At 47.8% G+C, this 21,714-nt stretch overlaps 2 protein-coding genes across 2 annotated transcripts; both read right to left on the reverse strand.

Moving 5' to 3' along the window:
- Nucleotides 1-75: 75 nt before the first annotated feature.
- Nucleotides 76-7,302, reverse strand: LOC140302835 (deoxynucleotidyltransferase terminal-interacting protein 1). The gene is made up of 13 exons (XM_072381344.1): nucleotides 7,001-7,302; nucleotides 6,690-6,760; nucleotides 4,766-4,862; nucleotides 4,582-4,680; nucleotides 3,800-3,859; nucleotides 3,660-3,716; nucleotides 3,524-3,579; nucleotides 3,394-3,436; nucleotides 2,404-2,462; nucleotides 743-803; nucleotides 512-583; nucleotides 351-406; nucleotides 76-267 (listed from the first exon to the last, which is right to left on the reverse strand). The coding sequence occupies exons 1-13, from the start codon at nucleotides 7,073-7,075 to the stop codon at nucleotides 159-161; spliced, it is 915 nt and encodes a 304-aa protein (XP_072237445.1). The 5' UTR covers nucleotides 7,076-7,302; the 3' UTR covers nucleotides 76-158.
- A 3,241-nt stretch (nucleotides 7,303-10,543) lies between these two features.
- Nucleotides 10,544-19,260, reverse strand: pcif1 (phosphorylated CTD interacting factor 1). Its single transcript, XM_072381345.1, has 16 exons — nucleotides 19,166-19,260; nucleotides 16,915-17,069; nucleotides 15,521-15,645; nucleotides 15,313-15,438; nucleotides 15,026-15,228; nucleotides 14,753-14,907; nucleotides 14,488-14,635; nucleotides 14,329-14,412; nucleotides 14,139-14,238; nucleotides 13,854-14,013; nucleotides 13,602-13,771; nucleotides 13,046-13,132; nucleotides 12,780-12,964; nucleotides 12,539-12,632; nucleotides 12,290-12,465; nucleotides 10,544-12,216 (listed from the first exon to the last, which is right to left on the reverse strand). The coding sequence occupies exons 2-16, from the start codon at nucleotides 17,039-17,041 to the stop codon at nucleotides 11,910-11,912; spliced, it is 2,247 nt and encodes a 748-aa protein (XP_072237446.1). The 5' UTR covers nucleotides 17,042-17,069; nucleotides 19,166-19,260; the 3' UTR covers nucleotides 10,544-11,909.
- Between the last annotated feature and the right edge of the window lie 2,454 nt (nucleotides 19,261-21,714).

Consider the following 21,714-nt stretch of genomic DNA (forward strand, 5'->3'; position numbering starts at 1 on the left):
TGGAAGCTCCACCTATTGGCTCAGAGCACTGGAGACAGTCCAGTTTGAGTTCTGAACACAAAAACAAAGCCGTCCTTCAGAACCACAGGTTTATTAGATTTGTTAAAAAACAATTAAATGAAAACAAAGTAGCCAATCAGGATGCATGGTCAGTGAGGTCAGGGGTCGGTGTCTCTCTGCGCCTCCATGGCTCGCTGCATCTTCTCCACCATCCACAGAGGAACGGTGAACGGCTTCAGCTCGTCCATCCTGACCTCCGGACACTCCCTGCAGAGCGAGAACAAGGTGGGAGTTTAGGGTGGTCCGCTGTTCGGGAAGCAGGCGGTGCACTGAGATGATGTCAGACCCACCTGTACTCATCGCTGCGAGACAGGTCCTGAATGTCCTCCTCGATCAGCAGGTAGGCCTGCAGGTGGAAACGTGCACACACTTTCAGAATGGCGAGCTCACATAAAGACAGCAGACGTGCTTCTGACTGATGGTGGTCACTTTCAAAGTGTGCGTTTCTCACCATCTTCCCTCCTGTTGCCCTCATGTGATGTCTCTCAGCTAACCACTGCTTGTCCTTCGCATCAGCTGCATACTAACACACGCACGCACGCACACACACATGCACACACACACACACACACACGCACACACACAGAGGGTTGATGAAAGCAGCTGACATCCTGCATATCAGCCAGAGAAGCTGAGGTTGTCAGGGAGTGACCATGTGACAGGAAGTATCATCCAGTTTTACCTTGAAGAGGTCGGCGTGTTTGATGTAGATCCGTCCTCTGGTCCCGCCCATCCCCAGCGCCCTGCAATGACATCATCATGATGACTCAGTGACCCTTGCTTTTGTTTTTGATTACTATTCATTTGAAGTAACTGTTGGTTTAGTTTCTTCTTTGTTTCCCCTCGTGTCAGACTGGTCTAATCAGACAGATTTTAAAAGTACGAGTGTTCGGACAGTTTGATTCTGTTGAGCAGATAGTTGCTGTTATGACTCGAGTTTAGTTCCGATTTTTGCATTTTTCAGTAAATAAAAACCACTTTTCCCCGTTCATACCCCTTTTTCCACCTCCCTTTACACCCAGTACGCCCCATTTCAATAATTTACATTCAGTTTACATCTAATTTACAGCCAGTACCCTCTGTTTACATTCAGTTTACATCTAATTTACAGCCAGTACCCTCTGTTTACATTCAGTTTACATCTAATTTACAGCCAGTGCGCTCTGTTTACATTCAGTTTACATCTAATTTACAGCCAGTACCCTCTGTTTACATTCAGTTTACATCTAATTTACAGCCAGTACCCTCTGTTTACATTCAGTTTACATCTAATTTACAGCCAGTGCGCTCTGTTTACATTCAGTTTACATCTAATTTACAGCCAGTACCCTCTGTTTACATTCAGTTTACATCTAATTTACAGCCAGTACCCTCTGTTTACATTCAGTTTACATCTAATTTACATCCAGTACCCTCCGTTTACATTCAGTTTACATCTAATTTACATCCAGTACTCTCAGTTTACATCTATTTTACATCCAGTACCCTCTGTTTACATTCAGTTTACATCTAATTTACAACCAGTACGCTCTGTTTAAATTCAGTTTACATCTATTTTACAGCCAGTACCCTCTGTTTACATTCAGTTTACATCTAATTTACATCCAGTACCCTCAGTTTAAATTCAGTTTACATCTAATTTACATCCAGTGCGCTCTGTTTACATTCAGTTTACATCTAATTTACATCCAGTACCCTCTGTTTACATCTAATTTACATCCAGTACGCTCAGTTTACATTCAGTTTACATCTAATTTACAGCCAGTACCCTCCGTTTAAATTCAGTTTACATCTAATTTACATCCAGTACCCTCCGTTTAAATTTAGTTTACATCTAATTTACATCCAGTACCCTCCGTTTAAATTCAGTTTACATCTAATTTACATCCAGTACCCTCCGTTTAAATTTAGTTTACATCTAATTTACATCCAGTACCCTCTGTTTACATCTAATTTACATCCAGTACCCTCTGTTTACATCTAATTTACATCCAGTACCCTCTGTTTACATCTAATTTACATCCAGTACCCTCTGTTTACATCTAATTTACATCCAGTACCCTCTGTTTACATCTAATTTACATCCAGTACCCTCTGTTTACATCTAATTTACATCCAGTACCCTCTGTTTACATCTAATTTACATCCAGTACCCTCCGTTTACATCTAATTTACATCCAGTACCCTCCGTTTACATCTAATTTACATCCAGTACGCCCCATTTACATCTAATTTACATCCAGTACCCTCCGTTTACATCTAATTTACATCCAGTACCCTCCGTTTACATCTAATTTACATCCAGTATGCCCCATTTACACCCCTTTTAAACTTTTGACTCACTTGTTGGCTCTGGAGCCGAGAACAAAGGTGCTGCTGTCGTTGAGTCTGGAAGGATCCCACTGAAACACAAACAGCTGACTGTAATTTAATCACAGATCTGAGAGCTCAACTCTGACTGTAAAACACCTTTTATCATCATAAATGATGACCCAAACCTTTGTTTTCAACATTTTTTTGAGGACTTCGCTGATAAAAACATTCTTCAGTCAGGTTCCATCTTTCTCATTCAGCAGTAACAAATCAGCTCTGCAGGATGGAGCCTTTAATGGAGCAACTATGAGAACATCCAAGAATCTGGGAGCAGAGTCCAACTCCCAGCTGAAGTTGAACTGCAGCGAGGACTGTAGCCTCTGTACGGGTCTCCTGCACAGCCCACTACTATGTGACCGCCCTGCCCATCCGTCTGATTTTTAAAACAAACTTTCCCGTCCACGGGGCCAACCAAAGCGGTCTCATCAGCTTCTTCATTCATGTTTGACTATTGTTCACCGTGGTTTCGTGCTTTTTGAAGTCAGTGGCGGTGACTTTTTCTGGTTCAACTACAGTGGGGCTCAAATCAATGCCATAATTTCAATGTGAACATATATTCAATAAAACAACACCCTCCCACAGCTAGAAACACACACACAGTTAATAGTTAAGTTGTCCTAAAGCCATATAGTCTACCACAGCTGCTTCTTATTGCCCTCTGAAGAACTTCACTGGTGGCCCCCCCGTGGCTCTGCCCCCGGCAGCAGGATAATCATTACGGGCCAGCCTTGACAGCAGCTGTGACATCACAACCTCGCTCTGACAGAGCTGACAGAATTCAGGTGTCCTCTGAGTTCTGATCAGCTGCTAAAGTTTCAGAACTTTGTTTTTCTAACAGATCAAACATCTGACAACATCATCATCAGAATGCCAGATGGTCATTGGCATGATGAAGAGCTCCTCTGCACACCACTCACACCTGCTGTGATGTCACACCTGGGGTGGGCAGGTCTGACTCACCTTTGGCCCCTCCCTCTTGATGGGCTCGGCCTTGGGCTTCACCCTGAGGACAGACACACACACTGATGAGGTCACTACTCAGGTGTTCCTCTCTGCCTGCACACTGATGATGTCACTGTCAGGTACTTACTGGGAGAAGCTGACAGGACGGTCCGAGGAGACAGCACCGCCGGGTCGACTTTTCCTCTGAGGACACAGAAGAAGTGATTATCTTAGAGCTCATTGATCACACCTATCTGCCGGCAGCACACCTGAGCTCAGCGTACCTTCTTGGGAAGTGGGCTTCCTCTCTGACTGCAGTCCTCATCAGTGGGTCTGGACCTCTGCAACAGAACCGGGTCAGAAACTGGGTCAGAACCACGTCAGGGAACAGCCTGCTCTGATTGGTCGATCTGATGGCTCCTACCTTCATGTTGACCTCTGGCCCTGCCCTCTTCAACTCCCCCTCAGGAAACAGCTGTTTGGCCTGGTGATGACATCACAGGAAACCATGAGCCCTGCGGGACTGTTTTCTTCATCCCGCCTGTTTTCATTTAGTTTTTAATCAAGTAAAGGCCGTTTCATATTCTATTCTCCTCCTCTTTTTATTTCTTTTACCTTTATATAATCACACAGTGATTTTATAACATTAATGATAACACAATCAGCAAACACACAACACTACACAATAAATTTAAATCTAACTTAGTTTTATCGAAAACTTTTGCACCATCACATGGCGCATAAAAATACAATATGATAAACAACAGGAAAAACTGCTCTTTTTAAATTATTAGCCAGATGTCACATGTATTTTGCATAAAAACATTCAAATCTATTATTGTTATTTGGCAGCCAATGCTCAATAAGACCGGCATCATCACGCCTCTTTATGTAGGACCTAATTCACAAATAGCAACGAGAGAGTGGGCTGTGAGTGGCTACGAGCAGACTTGCCTTACTTTGTGCCCTAAAGACCTTCTTTGAGCATCCTTTCCACATCATTTATTGACACGCTGTAGCTAGGCTACATCCTGATCCCGCAGTGGTTTTTTAGCTGCCCGCAGCAAAGTTCGTACCGATTACGATTTGAGTTGGTCCTGTGGGACCCGGCAGGACCCAATCCCATGTCCTCTACATGGTACCGACACACAGATGTGACAGGTGGGACAATCAGGGTGAGCAGTAAGAAACAGGAAGTAATCTCACATGTTCCAGGACATTCCTGCAGGCCTCCCTGATCAGCTGATCCGTCTGCACGTCCTCGCCCACGTTCTCCTTAACATTCCCTGCCGCCTTCTCGAAGAACTGCAACACAAACACACTTTCTCACACCCGTCCGCACTTATTGACACCTGCCCTCACCTGCCCACCCCCCACTGTCATCTCTGACCTTTTGGTACTTCCTGAACACAGCCAGGATGTCATCGTTGAAGCTGGGTTGAAGCACCGCCCTCAGCAGGTCCATCGACACCTGAGGATCTGTGTAGCTGCACACAGGTACAATCAGGAACTTGTTTAATTTCTCAGCTGCGACTGTTTGTTATAATTCCAAACGCAGTAATTCTCAGTAAGTATGTAGTAAATATGGAGGTAAACGGGCTGCATGCTGCCAGCAGGAAGCTTCCAGGATGTCATCATGAAGCAGGTGAGAATTAACAGAATGACACACATCCATGCTGTTATCAAACTGAAATGAGTTACAATAAAATGTTTCCACAAAGTCACATTCACAAATGAGTCTGGACTTCTGTGCACCACTGAAACGGGTTAAACAAATGAAATGGCATAAAGAGAGAACCGAGGATCATACAGGTCAGCCTCCTCAATCTAATTTAGAAGAGCTGGGATGTACCTGCCAAAAGTAAACAGAGCTGCTCCAGAACCACAGTGTAAATACTTTTTGGTTCTGGTCTGTCCTGAAAGCTAACTCTCTAAACTTTCTGAATCTCAAACATCTGTAACTCAGTTACACTCAGACTCCTGTAGATGACTGCAGGTGTCAGCTGTTAGTTAAGAATCACAGCTTGATGTCTGACTCAGTCCAGGTCCAAATTTAACAACAACAGAACAAAACCGCAGTATTTTATACACATTTGTCTGAAAGCGTGTCCCAGGTGCTCTCCAAACCCTCTGGTTGGTTCTTGTAGCCTGTGGACACCACATGGAGCTCCTATTGGCTCAGAGAGCTGTCAGTCAGTAGATTAACTCCATCAGATCACCAATGGCAGCTGATCCTCATCAATCTGAGTGCGGCCTTTGGCACCATGTCTCACCCCATCCTCCTCAATAAACTCTCCTGCTTAGGTATCACCAGCACCCTCCTGCACTGGTTTCATTCCTACCTTACAGACCACACTCAGCCCCCCCCCCTTCACTTCAGGTGGTCCCCAAGGCTCTGTCCTGGGGTCCCTCCTCTTCATCCTCTACCTTCTCCCACTTGGCAATATCTTCAGAAAATGTAGTATACATTTCCACTGCTTCGCAGACAACACCCAGCTTTATTAGTCCAGTAAACCTGGCTCCACTCCCACATTAATAACATATTTCCATTGACATAACATTAATGGTCTCCGCCCCTCTCCCACACCACTGCTATCCTGGTCCACAGCTTCGTCACCTCCCGCATCCATTAATGTAACTCACTCCTTTTTGGTGCCCCTCAAATCCCTTCTTAAGCTTCAACTGGTCCAAAACTCTGCAGCCCACATCCTCACCAGAACCCCCTCCTTTCATCATAATAACCCCCTCCTTTCATCATAATAACCCCCTCCTTTCATCATAATAACCCCCTCCTTTCATCATAATAACCCCCTCCTTTCATCATAATAACCCCCGTCCTCCAGCAGCTTCACTGACTCCCAGTTAAATTCAGAATTAAGTTTAAAACATGTAAACAAACAAAACGTGTTTTAAATGTGTTGTAAAGTGTCCTTGAGTATTAAGAAAGTCGATTATTTTTTAGATAGAATGTATTATTATTAATATCATTATAAGAAGGTGGAGCAGTGATCTGAAATCATGTTACCATGGAAACCGATTCATAGGATAGCAGATGTGAGAGATGAGGCACAGCTGTTGGTTCAGATGAGATGAGGAAGAAGAAACTAAAAGTTTGACTGAACTGGATCGAACCAGTTTTATCAGGAGGAGGAGGTGGTGCTGATTGTACCTGCTTTCAGTCCAGTTCTACTGCTGGTTCTGTTGGGTTGCGCACATGAACGACCGAGCTGGTTTTAGGTTTCAGTCACAGAATTAATCTGGATCCAGATTTCTGTTTCCTGCCATCGAAACAGCTCAACAGTACCAGCACTGACCTGACGGTGGTGTGTGAGCGGCGTCCTCTTCTGTGAATTTGTCTGTGTTTGATCATCAAGTTCCACGGCTTCTGCACACGCACGCGCACACAAGCGCGCGCACACACACACACAGAACCAATAAATAACAGAATAATTTCTTTCACAGATGAAAACTGTGGTCAATGAAAACAAAAGTTAGCTAACATCACAATCTCTAATTTAATATTATGACATCATCTGGTCATGTTTTTAAGTTTGTTTTCGACGTTGTAACGTCATCACGGCCGGGCTGAGCTAGCCCGTTAGCCACCGTTAGCTACGGGTCTCACCGGGCTCTGCTCTGGGTTCTCGGCTCCGTCTTGATCCAGCCAGTCTCGGCCTCCCTCGCTGCGGTGAGCTCCCATGATGGAAACGAACCTGTCCGGTCGGTTCTGGTCCAAACAGCCCCGGGCTTTAAACGCACTGACGTCGCGAGGCTAACGAACAGCAGGAGCTACGTACGGCTAACGTCACAGGGTTCCGGAACCGTTTCTTTTGGACTCAGCAAACCTCAGAGACTCTCAGCTGATTTTCACCGAACTAATGATCGATAACCGATCTGGAGCGCTTCCAGGAAATGACACCGACTACTACCGCTTGTTTGAAGCTAAAAATATCAACATCCTGGGCACCATCACTTCAAAGTAAAAGCTCTGGAATGTTTCGTCCGGTTTCAAAGTAAAAGTGATTAATGAAGGAGTTCGTCTGATGTGAAAGTTTAAGACTTTCTAAACCTGAATGAAAGGGAAACAAATCTCTATGTGGAAATTTAACCTCCTAGTTGCCACGATGTGCTGAGAAATCTGGGAGTAATTCTAAAATGGATAAACTGATCAGTGCAGCCACTAAAACTAGTTTAGAGTTATTACTGAGGTGAAACCTCTCCCCCCAAAGCAGCTGATAAAGAGCTTCAGTGGTCCCTCACCTGGTTCTTAGTATTTAGGCATAGATACGTGTTCTGTTGGTCCAAACTGAGCAGCTCCTCTTTGACTTGGATTAAAGAGCCAGATCACATAACTCTGCTCTTGTCTTCCCTTCATTGGCTCTAAATCTGTTCTCAGATTTTATTGCTCACTTTAAAGTTTTAAAGCTACCTGAAACTGAAAACAGCGAGGCGATGGTGGAACAGGCTACCTCTCCACATCTGAACATCTCTGTCATTCATCACTTTCAGGTCTTCTTCTTGGCTTTTGGCTCCAGTCTGACATCATCTTAGATGATTTATTCTGAGCTTTTACTGCTGGGTTACGTTTTATTCACATTATTGTCGGTCTTAGTTATTTATTGCATCCAGCTGTACAGCACTTTGCTTTGAATGAGCTCTGTAAATAAACTCGACCATGACCCTCTGACCTGATTTACACCAGAGGATTAACCAAACAGGATGAAATGATGAAATCTGACCAGACATAAAGATCTGGACAGTCAGTCTGTGACCTACACACCTGCGTCTGACTGTTTTCAGGAGGTAATCAGTTTGGAAACATCCTTTTATTTCCAGGGTTGATATACAGCAGCCAAACTCTGACTATAACGGACTGCTATAATATCACAATAACAGTAGAAAACTAGTAGAGCTGTGAATACTGAACAGAAACCCTGATTTGTAAGGTAAGGTCCATTTAATTATACGGCCCAATTCATCATCCTGCTCTTCTTCCTCCCTCAGTACAGCCAGCCTGGCCTCCTCTTCCTCTGCTAAAAACTGATGAAGCTCCAGTCCAGGCCTGGACCTTAAGGTGTTCTGCTGTTTGATCGAATCTTTCAGAACTTTCTTCTGGAGCTTCAGTTTCTTCGTTAAGAGTTTAAGAGATTTCTGAAATTGCTTCTTTGAGGAGTTTGAATCTGTGGTTGGTGTGTTTCTCTGAATCTCTGCAGAGGAGACAAACCGGCTGTTGATGGTCCGGACAGAAGACTTTGAGCTTCTCAGACTGCAGAAGCCTCTGAAGCTCCCATTAGGCAACATTATCAGACAGCATGGCTCAGCTGTACTTATCTATGAAACCAGATGAAACCAATAGGTTGGTCCGACTACAAGCCTGTCTTAAAGACATAAAGACCTGGATGACTCAGAACTTTCTGCTTCTAAATTCAGACAAAACTGAAGTTGTTCTCTTTGGACCTGAGCGCTTCAGGGAGAAACTGTCCTGTTATATAGTTACTCTAGATGGTATTTCCTTGGCTTCTAGTTCTACAGCGAGGAACCTTGGAGTTATTTCTGACCAGAATCTGTTCTTTCTCACATATAAAACAGGTTTCTGCCTTCTTTCACCTTGGTAATATCATTAAAATCAGGACCATCCTGTCTCAGGGTGATGCAGAGAAACTGCTCCATGCATCTGTTCCTTCAGGACTGAACTACTGTAATTCCTTATTATTGTTCTGTCCCACATGTTCTCTGAAAAGCCTCCAGCTGATCCAAAACCCTCCAGCCAGAGTTCTGATGAGATCTAACAGCAGAGATCATGTTTCTCCAGCTTTAGCTTCTCTTCATTGGCTCCCTGTTAGATTCAGAATAGAATTTAAGGTTCTTCTCCTCACATATAAAGTTCTTAATGACCGAGCTCCATCACATCTTAAAGATCTCACAGTTGGATGTTTCCCCAACAGAGCACTTTGCTCTCAGGCTGCAGGTTTCCTTGTGGTTCCCAGAGTTTCTAAAAGCAGAATGGGAGGCAGAGCCTTCAGTTATCAGGCCCCTAAAAGCAGAATGGGAGGCAGAGCCTTCAGTTATCAGGCCCCTAAAAGCAGAATGGGAGGCAGAGCCTTCAGTTATCAGGCCCCTAAAAGCAGAATGGGAGGCAGAGCCTTCAGTTATCAGGCCCCTAAAAGCAGAACGGGAGGCAGAGCCTTCAGTTATCAGGCCCCTAAAAGCAGAATGGGAGGCAGAGCCTTCAGTTATCAGGCCCCTAAAAGCAGAATGGGAGGCAGAGCCTTCAGTTATCGGGCCCCTAAAAGCAGAATGGGAGGCAGAGCCTTCAGTTATCAGGCCCCTAAAAGCAGAATGGGAGGCAGAGCCTTCAGTTATCGGGCCCCTAAAAGCAGAATGGGAGGCAGAGCCTTCAGTTATCAGGCCCCTCAAAGCAGAATGGGAGGCAGAGCCTTCAGTTATCAGGCCCCTCTCTGTGGAACCAGCTGCCAGTTTGGCTTCAGGAAGCAGACACCCTCTCTACCTTTAAGATCAGGCTGAAACTTTCCTTTCTGATAAAGCTTATAGTTAGGGATGGTTCAGGTGAGCCTGAAACATCCCATAGTTCTGCTGCTATAGGCCCAGCCTGCTGGGGGAGCTCCCATGATGCACCTCTCCTCCCTCCATGTACAGATGACATCATTGCTGTCATTAACTTTTTCATTTCTCTCTCTCAGCAGGTGTCTCTGGCCTGGTGTTACGCTGCTTGTTGTCCCCTCTTTCCTGGTGTTACGCTGCTTGTTGTCCCCTCTTTCCTGTCCTCTCAGCCCCAGCTGGTCCAGGCAGATGGACCCTTCCTGGTTCAGGGTCTGATGGAGGTTTCTTCCTGTTTAAAAGGAGTTTTTTCTCTCCACAGTCGCCTCGTGCAGCTCAGGACAGAGGATTGGATCAGAGAGAAGTTTCAGTGCAATCTGTTGGTTTACTTTTTTTAAATTCGCTCTGTAAGAATTGGACTAATTTGGAATTAAATTAATTGGATTACAATTAATTAGACTGTATCCTGAGGTGACATCTGTTGTAATATGGCACTTTATAAATAAACCTGAACTGAATTGAAGATATGTACAGTGTTAGTTTTCGGAGGAATTGAATTGAGCGACCCGGGGACAGTGGGTGTGGCAGAAGGACGAGCGGCCACAGTTGGTTCGGTTCTGATATACTTTTACTGTGAGAAGCTGCAGTTTGTCTGCAGGCAGTATGAAGGACAGACTGTATTTACAAACTGCGGCTGTCAGGACCCTCAGACAGACCGCCTGCCGGCGTTTGAGCCTCTGCGACGCACCGCCATCTTCACAAAGCCACAAACAAACATCTGAGGCCGGAGACAGTTTTCACTCTAAGATGATGTCAGGAGGCGTCTGTGGAAGCGACATCTTCAGCATCACGAAAGGGTTGAACATCAGATGGCTGCCGTCTCTGCGGGGGTCTCCCGTTCTGTCACACCTCGGCCATGTCAGATTGCTCCTTTGAAGCAAGTGACAGGAAGTGACGTGTGGTCATGTGACGGCGCTCACTCTGAAGACACTAACATAGTTTAAAGTCCAAACATTTCCATGCACGACTTACAGGAGGATCCCAGCTCAGAGTTACACTCTGCTGTACACATTTACATGTTCTTCATCACACTTTGGTTCAGTTAAAACAAAGAAAAGGCTGTAAACACACAAACAAACATCTCATCTCTTTAAAAAGGTTAAATTAGGTCAAATAAAAAACAACAGCAACAGACCTCACATCAGTCTCACTGTACAATATCTACAGCCCCAGAGACAGGCGCCTGATTGGTTCATCCGCAGCCAATCAGAGAGCAGGAGCTGCTGCAGAGTCACAGGAAGAGTTAGAGGAGCCACAGTTCAGTTAGAAACGGGCTTGTACCGGATTGAACCCAACCAGACTAAATAAATCTGTCCAAATCACAGGACACAACTTCATCAGAAAGTAATCTTTAGAAACAGTAAGTCACGTGACCTTTGGGTTACCCGACGTTTCAAAGGTTCTGTGATAACAGAATATGACTCACACCACCAGGACCCCTGCAGCTCCTCTGCGGAAGTGATCCACATCCCCGGTTTGACGCCATCCTGCTGCGGAATTAGGGCCAAAGGCTCCACTGATTCCGTCCAAGTCAAAGAACGACGAGTCCAATAGAAACGTTAGCTGCCTTGCCACCCAATCGCAATCCTCTCCCGTCACATGACACCAAAGCCGATTTTTCCTCAATAACGTCATGTGATCTTCCAACTGACATGTTGCGAGGCAACAGTTGCCACACCTGGACGTGAATCAGTTGCATGTGAGAGAAAAGCTCCAGAGATTCAACCAATCAGAGAAGCTGACAGACTGAGGGAATAAGGGGAATCATGAGGCCCCGCCTCCTGCTGCTGGCAGCAGAGAAGTAGTATGAGTGTAAGGTGAGGCGTGCTACAGGTGCTGGTGAGGAACAATCGGAACAGAGGAGATGGCATCGGAAAGCAAACAACAGGGAGGTGGCCACTCCAGGCCCCGCCCCTCTACACAGCAGCGAGCTTGTCCTGCGGGCTGCTGCTGTTGCTGCCGTTGTTGTTGCTGTCATGGCCACCTGGTGACATCACGGCACTTGGTGTCCTATCAGATGCCTTGGGGGCAGAGTCTTTGTCTCCTGGAGCGATGTGGGCAGGGCCAGGGGAGGACAGGGAGGGTGCGCGAGACAAAGAGGGGCGGTATGCCGCCATCATCTCAGCCAGACGCTCTGGGGTTGGCGCCCACTTTGTAAATCCTGCGGCGTTCTGGAGGAAAAGTACTGCAGTACCGTGTACAGCCCGGTAGTACATCTCATCTCTGGAACACAGAGTTACAGAATCAGGGGAGTTACAGAGTGGGAACAGGCGCAGTACACCTGTGGTACAGGTACCTCTTGCAGACGTGCTGACTCCCGGAGCGGTACTCATGCTCATAGGCCGGGACGCTCAGCTGGTGTCGCAGGAACCGGCTTCCCTCCATGCGGGTCAGAGCTGGGGTCACCGGGTCACGCCACTCAGGGACGAAGACTATGAAGGACAGAGGCTCCGAGGACTGGTCCAACAGGTCCTGAAGGAGACAGACCACAGTGAGTCTGGACCAGCACTGAGAACCACGAAGCAGCCCTGAGTGTCATACTGACCTCGAAGTGCGTCACCATGGTGTCCATCAGCTCCTCGCAGAACGGAGGATTTGCTTCAAAGGAGCCGCTGACCGGCCTGAATGACAGGAACGGCCTGCAGACACAGCAGGTGCTCAGAGGTTACAGTCACCAAATAACACCGACATCTATCCACAGCTGAACCGGCTTCCCTCCACCATTACAACCACTGAACTATGAAATCATCAAACACCTGAGCAGGTGTGCGCAGGTGAAGCCTCACCCTCTGGATCCGAAGAAGCCGTCAATGTCGGGGAAGGCGGAGCAGAATTGTTTGAAGTAACAGTTGAGCGGCGATGCAAAACATTCGAAGGAAACTCCAAACTGTCGGTTCAACGCCTCAAACACCGACACCGGCAGTGCCCCCTGCAGACCCGTCCCCTCATTAGCACCACTGCCGAACATCACCTGGACACAAACATCTGGTTCACTCTGGGCTGTCACCATGGAGATGGAAGCTGAAATTTGACTGGTTAACAGTGAGCTGACCTGGTATCTCTTGAGAAGGCACCAAACTCTAGACAGGAACTTCTCGAATCGAGGGTCGTCTATACAGCTGTACCTGTACAACAACTCCTGGTGGGGGAACAGGTAGGGGGACAGATGGGAGGACAGGTAGGGGAACAGGTAGGGGGACAGATGGGAGGACAGGTAGGGGAACAGGTAGGGGGACAGATGGGAGGACAGGTAGGGGGACAGATGGAAGGACAGGTAGGGGGACAGATGGGAGGATAGGTAGGGGAACAGATGGGAGGACAGGTAGGGGGACAGATGGGAGGACAGGTAGGGGAACAGGTAGGGGAACAGGTAGGGGGACAGGTAGGGGGACAGATGGGAGGACAGGTAGGGGGACAGATGGGAGGACAGGTAGGGGGACAGATGGGAGGACAGGTAGGGGAACAGGTAGGGGAACAGGTAGGGGGACAGGTAGGGGGACAGGTAGGGGGACAGGTAGGGGGACAGGTAGGGGGACAGGTAGGGGGGCATGTTAACATGTTAGTACTGAGGAGTGCGGCTGGTACCTGTGACTGCGGCCAGTACTAACCAGCTTGCTGAAGTGTCCTCGGTTCACTTTGACCATCTCTCCTCTGAAGCGCAGACACGCCATGTCATTCTCAAAGTGCAGCTCCACCCGGGGGAGGGGCGGCGTCGGGGTAGCCAGACGCACCGGATAACAGTAAACGAGCCGGGACTGTGGCGGCGATGGACACGTTTCTGCACACGAGCAGTTAAACGACACTGCAGTTAAAAAGGTCAACAACATGGCAGGTGGACAACGCGGCAGGTGTGTGCGCACCTGTGGGCGGGTCCTGTAGGAGGCTCAGGTGCGTCTGACGCAGGCGGCGGCTGTACTCTGCTGACAGCTGGTAAATCTTGGAGCAGATACCCTCCACAGAGTCTTTGGCGACGGCGGCGACATGTGGACCACACTGTTGCCTCAGGTGTTCCAGACGATCCTGCAGACACAGCAGATAGAGTCACAGAGCTCTCCTCGGAGCTACCCGTCTGTACAGGTGAGCCGGAGCATGCTCACTGATTATAAGCAGTACCTGAGACACAGGCAAGGGAAGTTAAAGGTTACCATGTAGTCCTCTTTGCTGGCGGAGTGATCTCTACGAAGCCAGTTCATGGTGTCCTCTGCATTCCACTTCACCACCTTCCTGCTCTCCGGACTTGCATTCCTGCACAGGACACAGGTAAGGTAACGCTTCCACCCACTGAAAGCTGACTTCAGCAGGCTAAAGCCCTGTGATTGGTCTGCTGTGACCTACCTGGAGTCAATCATCCTCTTGGCAGCCTCAGCGTATTTAAACAGCAGCTTCCGAGCCTCCTCTTTGTACTTAATACGAGACAACCTAAGACACAGACACCAATACATGTTCAATACATGCTCACAGACACCGGCAGGCCACGGGAGAACAGGTGCATACCTAATGGGGATGTCGTTCATCACCTCTCTGAACATAGATGGCGAGATGACGGGCTCGCAGTCGCTGGGCAGTAGCGGGTCGTGGCCTTTATCAATCACTTTTCTCTCCAGCAGCCAACGATTGAACGACTCTCTCGGGGGATCAATACCTGACCCAGACAGACAGATAGCAGCTTGTTATAGCTTCATGTTTCCCACCTCACCAGAGTTCTGTCTGGACACTGTTAAACCTTTCACCTGCTGCCAGGTGTGTTCCTGACACCTACCTTCCCTCTGGTGGCACAGCTCGTGGTAGTGCTGCCTCAGTTTGGTGACCAGCTGCGCTCGCTGCATTTCGATCTCTGGGTGGGGGGGCAAGTGACTGGCAGGGGGACGCTCTCTGATCACAGCGTTGGTTTGGATGTCCAGATCCCAATAGATCCTGAACCAACAACCAATAACTGATCAGTAACTATATCACTAATCAAAAAACATCTGTATCAGTCAATAACTGATCCTGAAGGGAAAATAGCCAGAAGGAGCCTGGCCACAATACTCACACAGCTGGTCTGTATGGTGCAGGTGCAGGTGCAGGTGCAGGTGCAGGTGCAGCAGGGGCAGGTGCAGCAGCAGGTGCAGCAGCAGGGGCAGGGGCAGGACTTGGGGTTGTCGGAGTGGTTGTTTGGGGTGGTTTGTCCTCAGGGGCGGAGCTCCAGGGTTTCACCCCTGGGGTGCTGGGAGAGATAGGCGTGGTGGGCTCCACCTGGAAACATCAGACACACCTGGTCAGTGGACTAGTTCCTATATGCCACTGCTGGTACAACCGTTATCCCTGGGCACGTTTTACCTTTGCACGTTTGAAGCTGTTAGGCCCCGCCCCCTGCTCATCGGAGCTCCTCCTCTTCCTCTGACTGTTTCCGAGGTTACCGTCTCCACCCTCTGCCGGAGCTGCATTCAGACCTAATGGATCGGACTGAAAACACACAGATCAATACACACGTCTGCAGGTTGTTTACCAACAACCTGTTTGTTGTTGTTTATCAGCAGAGACTCACAATGACATCATGCTGACCCAACACTGGCACCTCCCACAGGCTCTGATTGGTGAATCTGTTAAAGTAGTACGGCCGGTTCTCCCTCCGAGACCAGCACTTAGACCATCCAGCTTGGACCAGCTCATCTGTGAGAGAGACAGGTGAGAGAGGTGAGAGACAGGTGATACAGAGGAGAGAGACAGGTGAGAGAAACAGGTGATACAGAGGAGAGAGACAGGTGAGACAGGCGATACAGAGGAGAGAGACAGGCGATACAGAGGAGAGAGACAGGCGATACAGAGGAGAGAGACAGGCGATACAGAGGAGAGAGACAGGCGATACAGAGGAGAGAGACAGGCGATACAGAGGGGAGAGACAGGCGATACAGGTGAGAGAGACGGGTGAGAGACGAGAGAGACAGGTGAGAGAGACAGGCGATACAGAGGGAGAGACAGGCAGGCGATACAGGTGAGAGAGACAGGTGAGAGACAGGCGATACAGAGGAGAGAGACAGGAGAGAGACAGGCGATACAGAGGAGAGAGACAGGCGATACAGAGGAGAGAGACAGGCGATACAGAGGAGAGAGACAGGCGATACAGAGGAGAGAGACAGGCGATACAGAGGAGAGAGACAGGCGATACAGAGGGGAGAGACAGGCGATACAGGTGAGAGAGACGGGTGAGAGACGAGAGAGACAGGTGAGAGAGACAGGCGATACAGAGGGAGAGACAGGCAGGCGATACAGGTGAGAGAGACAGGTGAGAGACAGGCAATACAGAGGAGAGAGACAGGTGAGAGACGAGAGAGACAGGTGAGAGAGACAGGCGATACAGAGGAGAGAGACAGGCGATACAGAGGAGAGAGACAGGCGATACAGAGGAGAGAGACAGGCGATACAGAGGGGAGAGACAGGCGATACAGGTGAGAGAGACGGGTGAGAGACGAGAGAGACAGGTGAGAGAGACAGGCGATACAGAGGGAGAGACAGGCAGGCGATACAGGTGAGAGAGACAGGTGAGAGACAGGCGATACAGAGGAGAGAGACAGGCGATACAGAGGAGAGAGACAGGCGATACAGAGGAGAGAGACAGGCGATACAGAGGAGAGAGACAGGCGATACAGAGGGAGAGACAGGCAGGCGATACAGGTGAGAGAGACAGGTGAGAGACAGGCAATACAGAGGAGAGAGACAGGTGAGAGACGAGAGAGACAGGTGAGAGACAGGCGATACAGAGGGAGAGACAGGCAGGCGATACAGGTGAGAGAGACAGGTGAGAGACGAGAGAGACAGGTGAGAGACAGGCAATACAGAGGAGAGAGACAGGTGAGAGACGAGAGAGACAGGTGAGAGACAGGCCATACAGAGGAGAGAGAGACAGGAGAGAGGGGTGAGACAGGTGAGAGGTGCACCTACCTGGAAGCTCAGGTGTTTTGGCGGTGGTGGACGGAGAAAGCGGCGGTCCCTGAGAGGAGGAAGAGCTGGAAGGAGGCAGAATGGCGGCTGCCTCCCCCTTCACTGATCCCTGACTGTCATTGGACATCTCAGCTGCTCATCAGAATGACATTCACCTGTGGACAGGAAGTGACATTAAATTAAAATTAATCTGGGAGGGGTCAGAGGCTGAAGCTATAAAGATGTCGTACAGGTGCGCAGATACACAGGCGCGCAGATACACAGGTGTGCAGATACACAGGTGCTCAGATACACAGGCGCGCAGATATACAGGTGTGCAGATATACAGGCGCGCAGATACACAGGCGCGCAGATACACAGGCGCGCAGATACACAGGCGCGCAGATACACAGGCGCGCAGATACACAGGCGCGCAGATACACAGGTGTGCACTGGAGATCCTGAGTTTAAATCACAGAAGGGCAGTGGTGGAACAGCTGAAACTCTGAATCAATCTCGTTGAGTGAAACAATCCTGCTGCAGACTGATCTGAAGGTGAGACGCACCTGTGCTGACTCACCTGTAACCGACAGCACCAACAGATTGTCGGTGTTCAAAGAGTTTCAAGTTCCAGATCAGTGGACACCTGAAGAGCAGCAGGTATGCTGAGGTAAGCTTCCTGTGAGGTTGAAAGCAGGTTTTCACACAGCTCAGGTGTTAATGGTTGTTTCCTCTATGATCCTCTGAACTCAAAGCTTGGTGTAATGCTGTGACTCACATGTTTTAGCCTGAATCTGTTCTTTGTTTACATGCAGAATCACCTGTGAACAAGTGGGTTCACAGGTGTTTGGACCACATCTATACCCAAACTGAAGCAGAACTGGGCTGGTTCATGTGTTGCGTGAACACATTTTTGTTGTTTATTGCGGTTTTCTGTGATGGAACAGGAACAACAACCTGGTGATCATGTGTGACCCGTGCTATCAACAATGTGTAAGCCACAGTTCTGATCTGTTTCCAAACAGAACCGAGCCGCCGCTGGGTCACAATAAACCCAGTTGAAGGTGTACACAAGCTGAAGCAGTCGGACCGTGTGGACTGGAACCACCAAACACTGCCTGGACAGGTGTTGTGTGTTCTGAGGTGATTTTGGTGCCAACGTTACATGTAACACTTCTGTTTTAGGAATGTGACGGATCCGCCGGTGCCACACCGAAACCAGTCCGGAGCCACACCGACACCAGTCCGGTGCCACACCGACACCAGTCCGGTGTCACACCGAAACCAGTCCGGTGTCACACCGAAACCAGTCCGGTGTCACACCGAAACCAGTCCGGAGCCACACTGAAACCAGTCCGGAGCCACACTGAAACCAGTCCGGAGCCACACTGACACCAGTCCGGTGCCACACCGACACCAGTCCGGGACCAGACTGAAACCAGCCCGGTGCCACACTGAAACCAGTCCGGAGCCACACCGAAACCAGTCCGGAGCCACACCGAAACCAGTCCGGAGCCACACCGAAACCAGTCCGGAGCCACACCGAAACCAGTCCGGTGTCACACTGACACCAGTCCGGGACCACACCGACACCAGTCCGGTGCCACACTGAAACCAGTCCGGGACCGGGTCGCCCTTCTCCGGACAGTCACGAGCCAAACCAGGCGGTCTGAAGGTGGCAAACATGTCGATGATCACTCTGATCAGTGTTCTCAGTCCGAAGCTGATAACTCGCTGCATGTCTACTGAGACATTTCTGCGAGTTATCGATGCATTTGATCATGTTTTCGTTGTCACGCGCAGAAATGAGCGCCATGGTTACACGCATGCGCCTGACAGTCTTTCCAAACAAACAGGGAGGAGGGGGAGGTGGGGGAGGAGAATAACAAAAGGCTGCGGCTGCTCGTCGAAGCCCGCGCTCAGCACACGGACCCAGCAGCCGTACGTACCGGTCCACAGAGGAACCGACCCGGGCCAAACTGCTCTAAATACGCAGAGCGACAGTTTCCCTCCGTTTGCGCGGCAGCCTGCGGCCATTTCCCGCGTCCACCTCGGTCTGTGCTGGGACTCACAGCTGCCGCTCAGGCGCTACTTCTCTCACAAGATGGCGGACACGCCCCTGCCACAGCTCCGACAACTCGCATCAACATTTCGGTTCCGTCCTACAAACTCTGCCGCCCTCCGTTCAGTTAACCCGGTCCATCCTTCGGCTGAAACCTTCAGCTGCATCCCGGTGTGATCAGAGCGGACCTGCGGGCTCTCATTATCTTACCTTGAGCGATTAGACTGCAGACAGTTGTGGTTTCTGCGCACTTGTTTCGAGTCCTCCGCTCCGCTCCCTCCCCGCCTGCTCAGACATCTTTACAGGGACCGGGCAAAGCCACTGCGCAGGCGCCGCAGCTGACTCGCTTCCTGTGCCGACGTGTCCGGTTCCCGCCGCCATGTTAAGATCAAACATGTTCAAAACCTAGTTTAAAATATATATATATATATATATATATATATATATATATATATATATGACGACGGAGTATTAGGGCCACATTTAAAAAAAAAAAAATAATTTTTTTAAATTAATTACGAGATTAGATATGGCGAGAATACAGTCGTAATTGGTCGGAAAAGGTGAGAGTGCAACAGTTTGCATATAAGGTTAATGTAATGCTATAGGCTACACATTAAACGTTTATTAAACGGTTCTCACTGATAGAATATTTAGGACTTTATTCTCGTAATTTATTCTAGCCATATTTAATAACATTTAATCTCGTAATTAATTCCCCCAATTTTTTTTATTTTTTAAATGTGGCCCTAATACTCTGAAATATATATATATAATATATGGACTAGAAATTAAACAGAAACACCTTAAATTCATCAACATAAAGATTATTGGTTCAAATTACATGAAATTTTATGTTGAATATGCTAGTTGGGCATGTTATTACATTTGTGCATTTTTAAAAAAGAAAATGAAAGATGAAGCCATACTAATTTTTAAAAGAGTGCCATATCTGCAGCAAGAAGTCCTCCAATCAAAACGATCAAATTCTCTAGGTCTGTTCCGACCCACTCTCCCCATCCCCTCCAGACAGTATCACCAGTATACCCTCTCGCATCTTACATAAACACCACTTACTGCCTTACAATCTTAATATCTTTCCTGGCAAAATCAACTTAATTTGTTGTTGCTTTTTTCACAGTAAATTAGTGTGATTTACACGTTTTCGTGTTTTCATGAACGTACAAAAGACACTTTTGCTTAAGTGTGTTTGTGTACGGGTGACTTATTTATTTTAAATCACTACATGTATAAAATATACACAGTTATAGCAACAATTTAAAATCATAATTGAAATAGAGAGGACAAATTGATACGAGAATGAGAAATAAGTTGTTTTTAACATTTCTGATTCTCTGAACTTTTACCCTTGATAAATGTATTAAAAGGCAATAAATGTAAGCTTAGATCTTTTCTGTAACAGCTCAACAGAGCAGGCCTGTAAACAGCCAGTATACAAACAGCTCTGTCCTAGAGATCTCCCCATTAGCTGAAACAGGTCAAGTTTGTAGCAAAGCTTTTGCACATTAGTTTTGACAACATTACATTATAACAATCAGACACTTTTTGTCCAGCCTGTACTTCTCTAACCAGGGATGACATGTCACATGTGATGTTTGTGACAGTCTAAAGTCATTAAAGCTTTGGTTTGTATTGTTACAGGTCTGCTGAAGGCTGCCTTTCACAGGTGTTAGAGCTGAATGGGAGAATAACTTTTGAAACTGCACGTTTGGCCAGTTTTGGTGCAGCAGCATGTACTTTAATGATCCAATATTTAATTTATTCTTTCTGTTGGAAATATTTCTTCAACAATCAACTGAATTAAGGATTTCCAAGTCCTCAGGGCTGGAGGTGTAAGGGTCCAGGATACTTTCAGCATTGGCAAACATTCTTCTCAGAGCATGTTCTGCTTCACTGATTCGCTGACTTGGGTTATAGCAGAATTGACAAAGTGAGAGCCATTGTTGCTGCTCAGTTTAGTTGTATTCCCCATCTGGGAATAATCTGTTCGCAGAGCCTTTGCTGCCACTTGGCTGCTCTGGTGTTTTGCTGGGAATGCTTCAGTCCATTTTGACCACATATTAACTATTACTAAGGAGTATTTCCTTCCTTCTGCTGGTGACAGCATTAAGTGTTTGACTGGTCTGTCTGGTGGGGTGTGACTGCTTTGGTTTTACCTGTTGTGCGTTTCACAAACTATACACGACTGACAGAACTTCTGCTGCATGAACTGAAAATCCTTTGGTGAACCAGTGTCAGGTTATGGCATCCATCATCCCCCCCTTTGACACATGGTCCAACCCATGTGTCAATTTTGCGAAATGAGGGAAGAAGTGTTTAGGCAGGCAAGGATTTATTATTGGGTCCTCGCCACATTGTTTCTTCTTGAGTGGCCCTGCAGCGTTTTCCTGTGATGTGGCAAAGGACTGTACTGCTGTAAGAGAGGTGGGAATAGAGACAGGAATCGATACAAACAGAAGATCAGTGCTAGTGGGTTGAAGTTTAGCTTCTTTTTCAGCGGCATCCGCTCTTGCATTTCCTAGAGAGACAGGATCTGTGTGGTTAGTGTGAGCAAAGCATTTACAAACAGAAATTTGGGAGCAAAATGGCATCAAGAAGAGCTGTTTGTCATGACGAAGAATGGGTTTGTGGTCAGATTTTAGGAATTGTCTGTGTTTCCACAGAGTGCCGAAATCATGCACAACACCAAAAGCGTATCTGGAATCAGTGTAGATGGTTACTTTTGTTGTTAGCTAGTC

The sequence above is a fragment of the Leuresthes tenuis genome, unplaced genomic scaffold, assembly GCF_036924035.1.
Source record: "Leuresthes tenuis unplaced genomic scaffold, fLeuTen1.0.hap1 SCAF_3, whole genome shotgun sequence".
In the NCBI taxonomy this organism is placed as follows: domain Eukaryota; kingdom Metazoa; phylum Chordata; class Actinopteri; order Atheriniformes; family Atherinopsidae; genus Leuresthes; species Leuresthes tenuis.

Excerpts from the sequence above, each read along its gene's own strand:
- LOC140302835 (XM_072381344.1), bottom strand. The coding sequence starts at position 7,075 with ATGGGAGCTCACCGCAGCGAGGGAGGCCGAGACTGGCTGGATCAAGAC. Across the intron at positions 4,681-4,765 it reads TGTTCAGGAAGTACCAAAAG|TTCTTCGAGAAGGCGGCAGG; the intron begins GTCAGAGATGAC and ends TTTGTGTTGCAG. Across the intron at positions 804-2,403 it reads CTCGGCTCCAGAGCCAACAA|GGCGCTGGGGATGGGCGGGA; the intron begins GTGAGTCAAAAG and ends ATGTCATTGCAG.
- pcif1 (XM_072381345.1), bottom strand. The coding sequence starts at position 17,041 with ATGTCCAATGACAGTCAGGGATCAGTGAAGGGGGAGGCAGCCGCCATT. Across the intron at positions 12,633-12,779 it reads GGCTTCTTCGGATCCAGAGG|GCCGTTCCTGTCATTCAGGC; the intron begins GTGAGGCTTCAC and ends CTGTGTCTGCAG. Across the intron at positions 12,466-12,538 it reads CCATGGTGACGCACTTCGAG|GACCTGTTGGACCAGTCCTC; the intron begins GTCAGTATGACA and ends TGTCTCCTTCAG.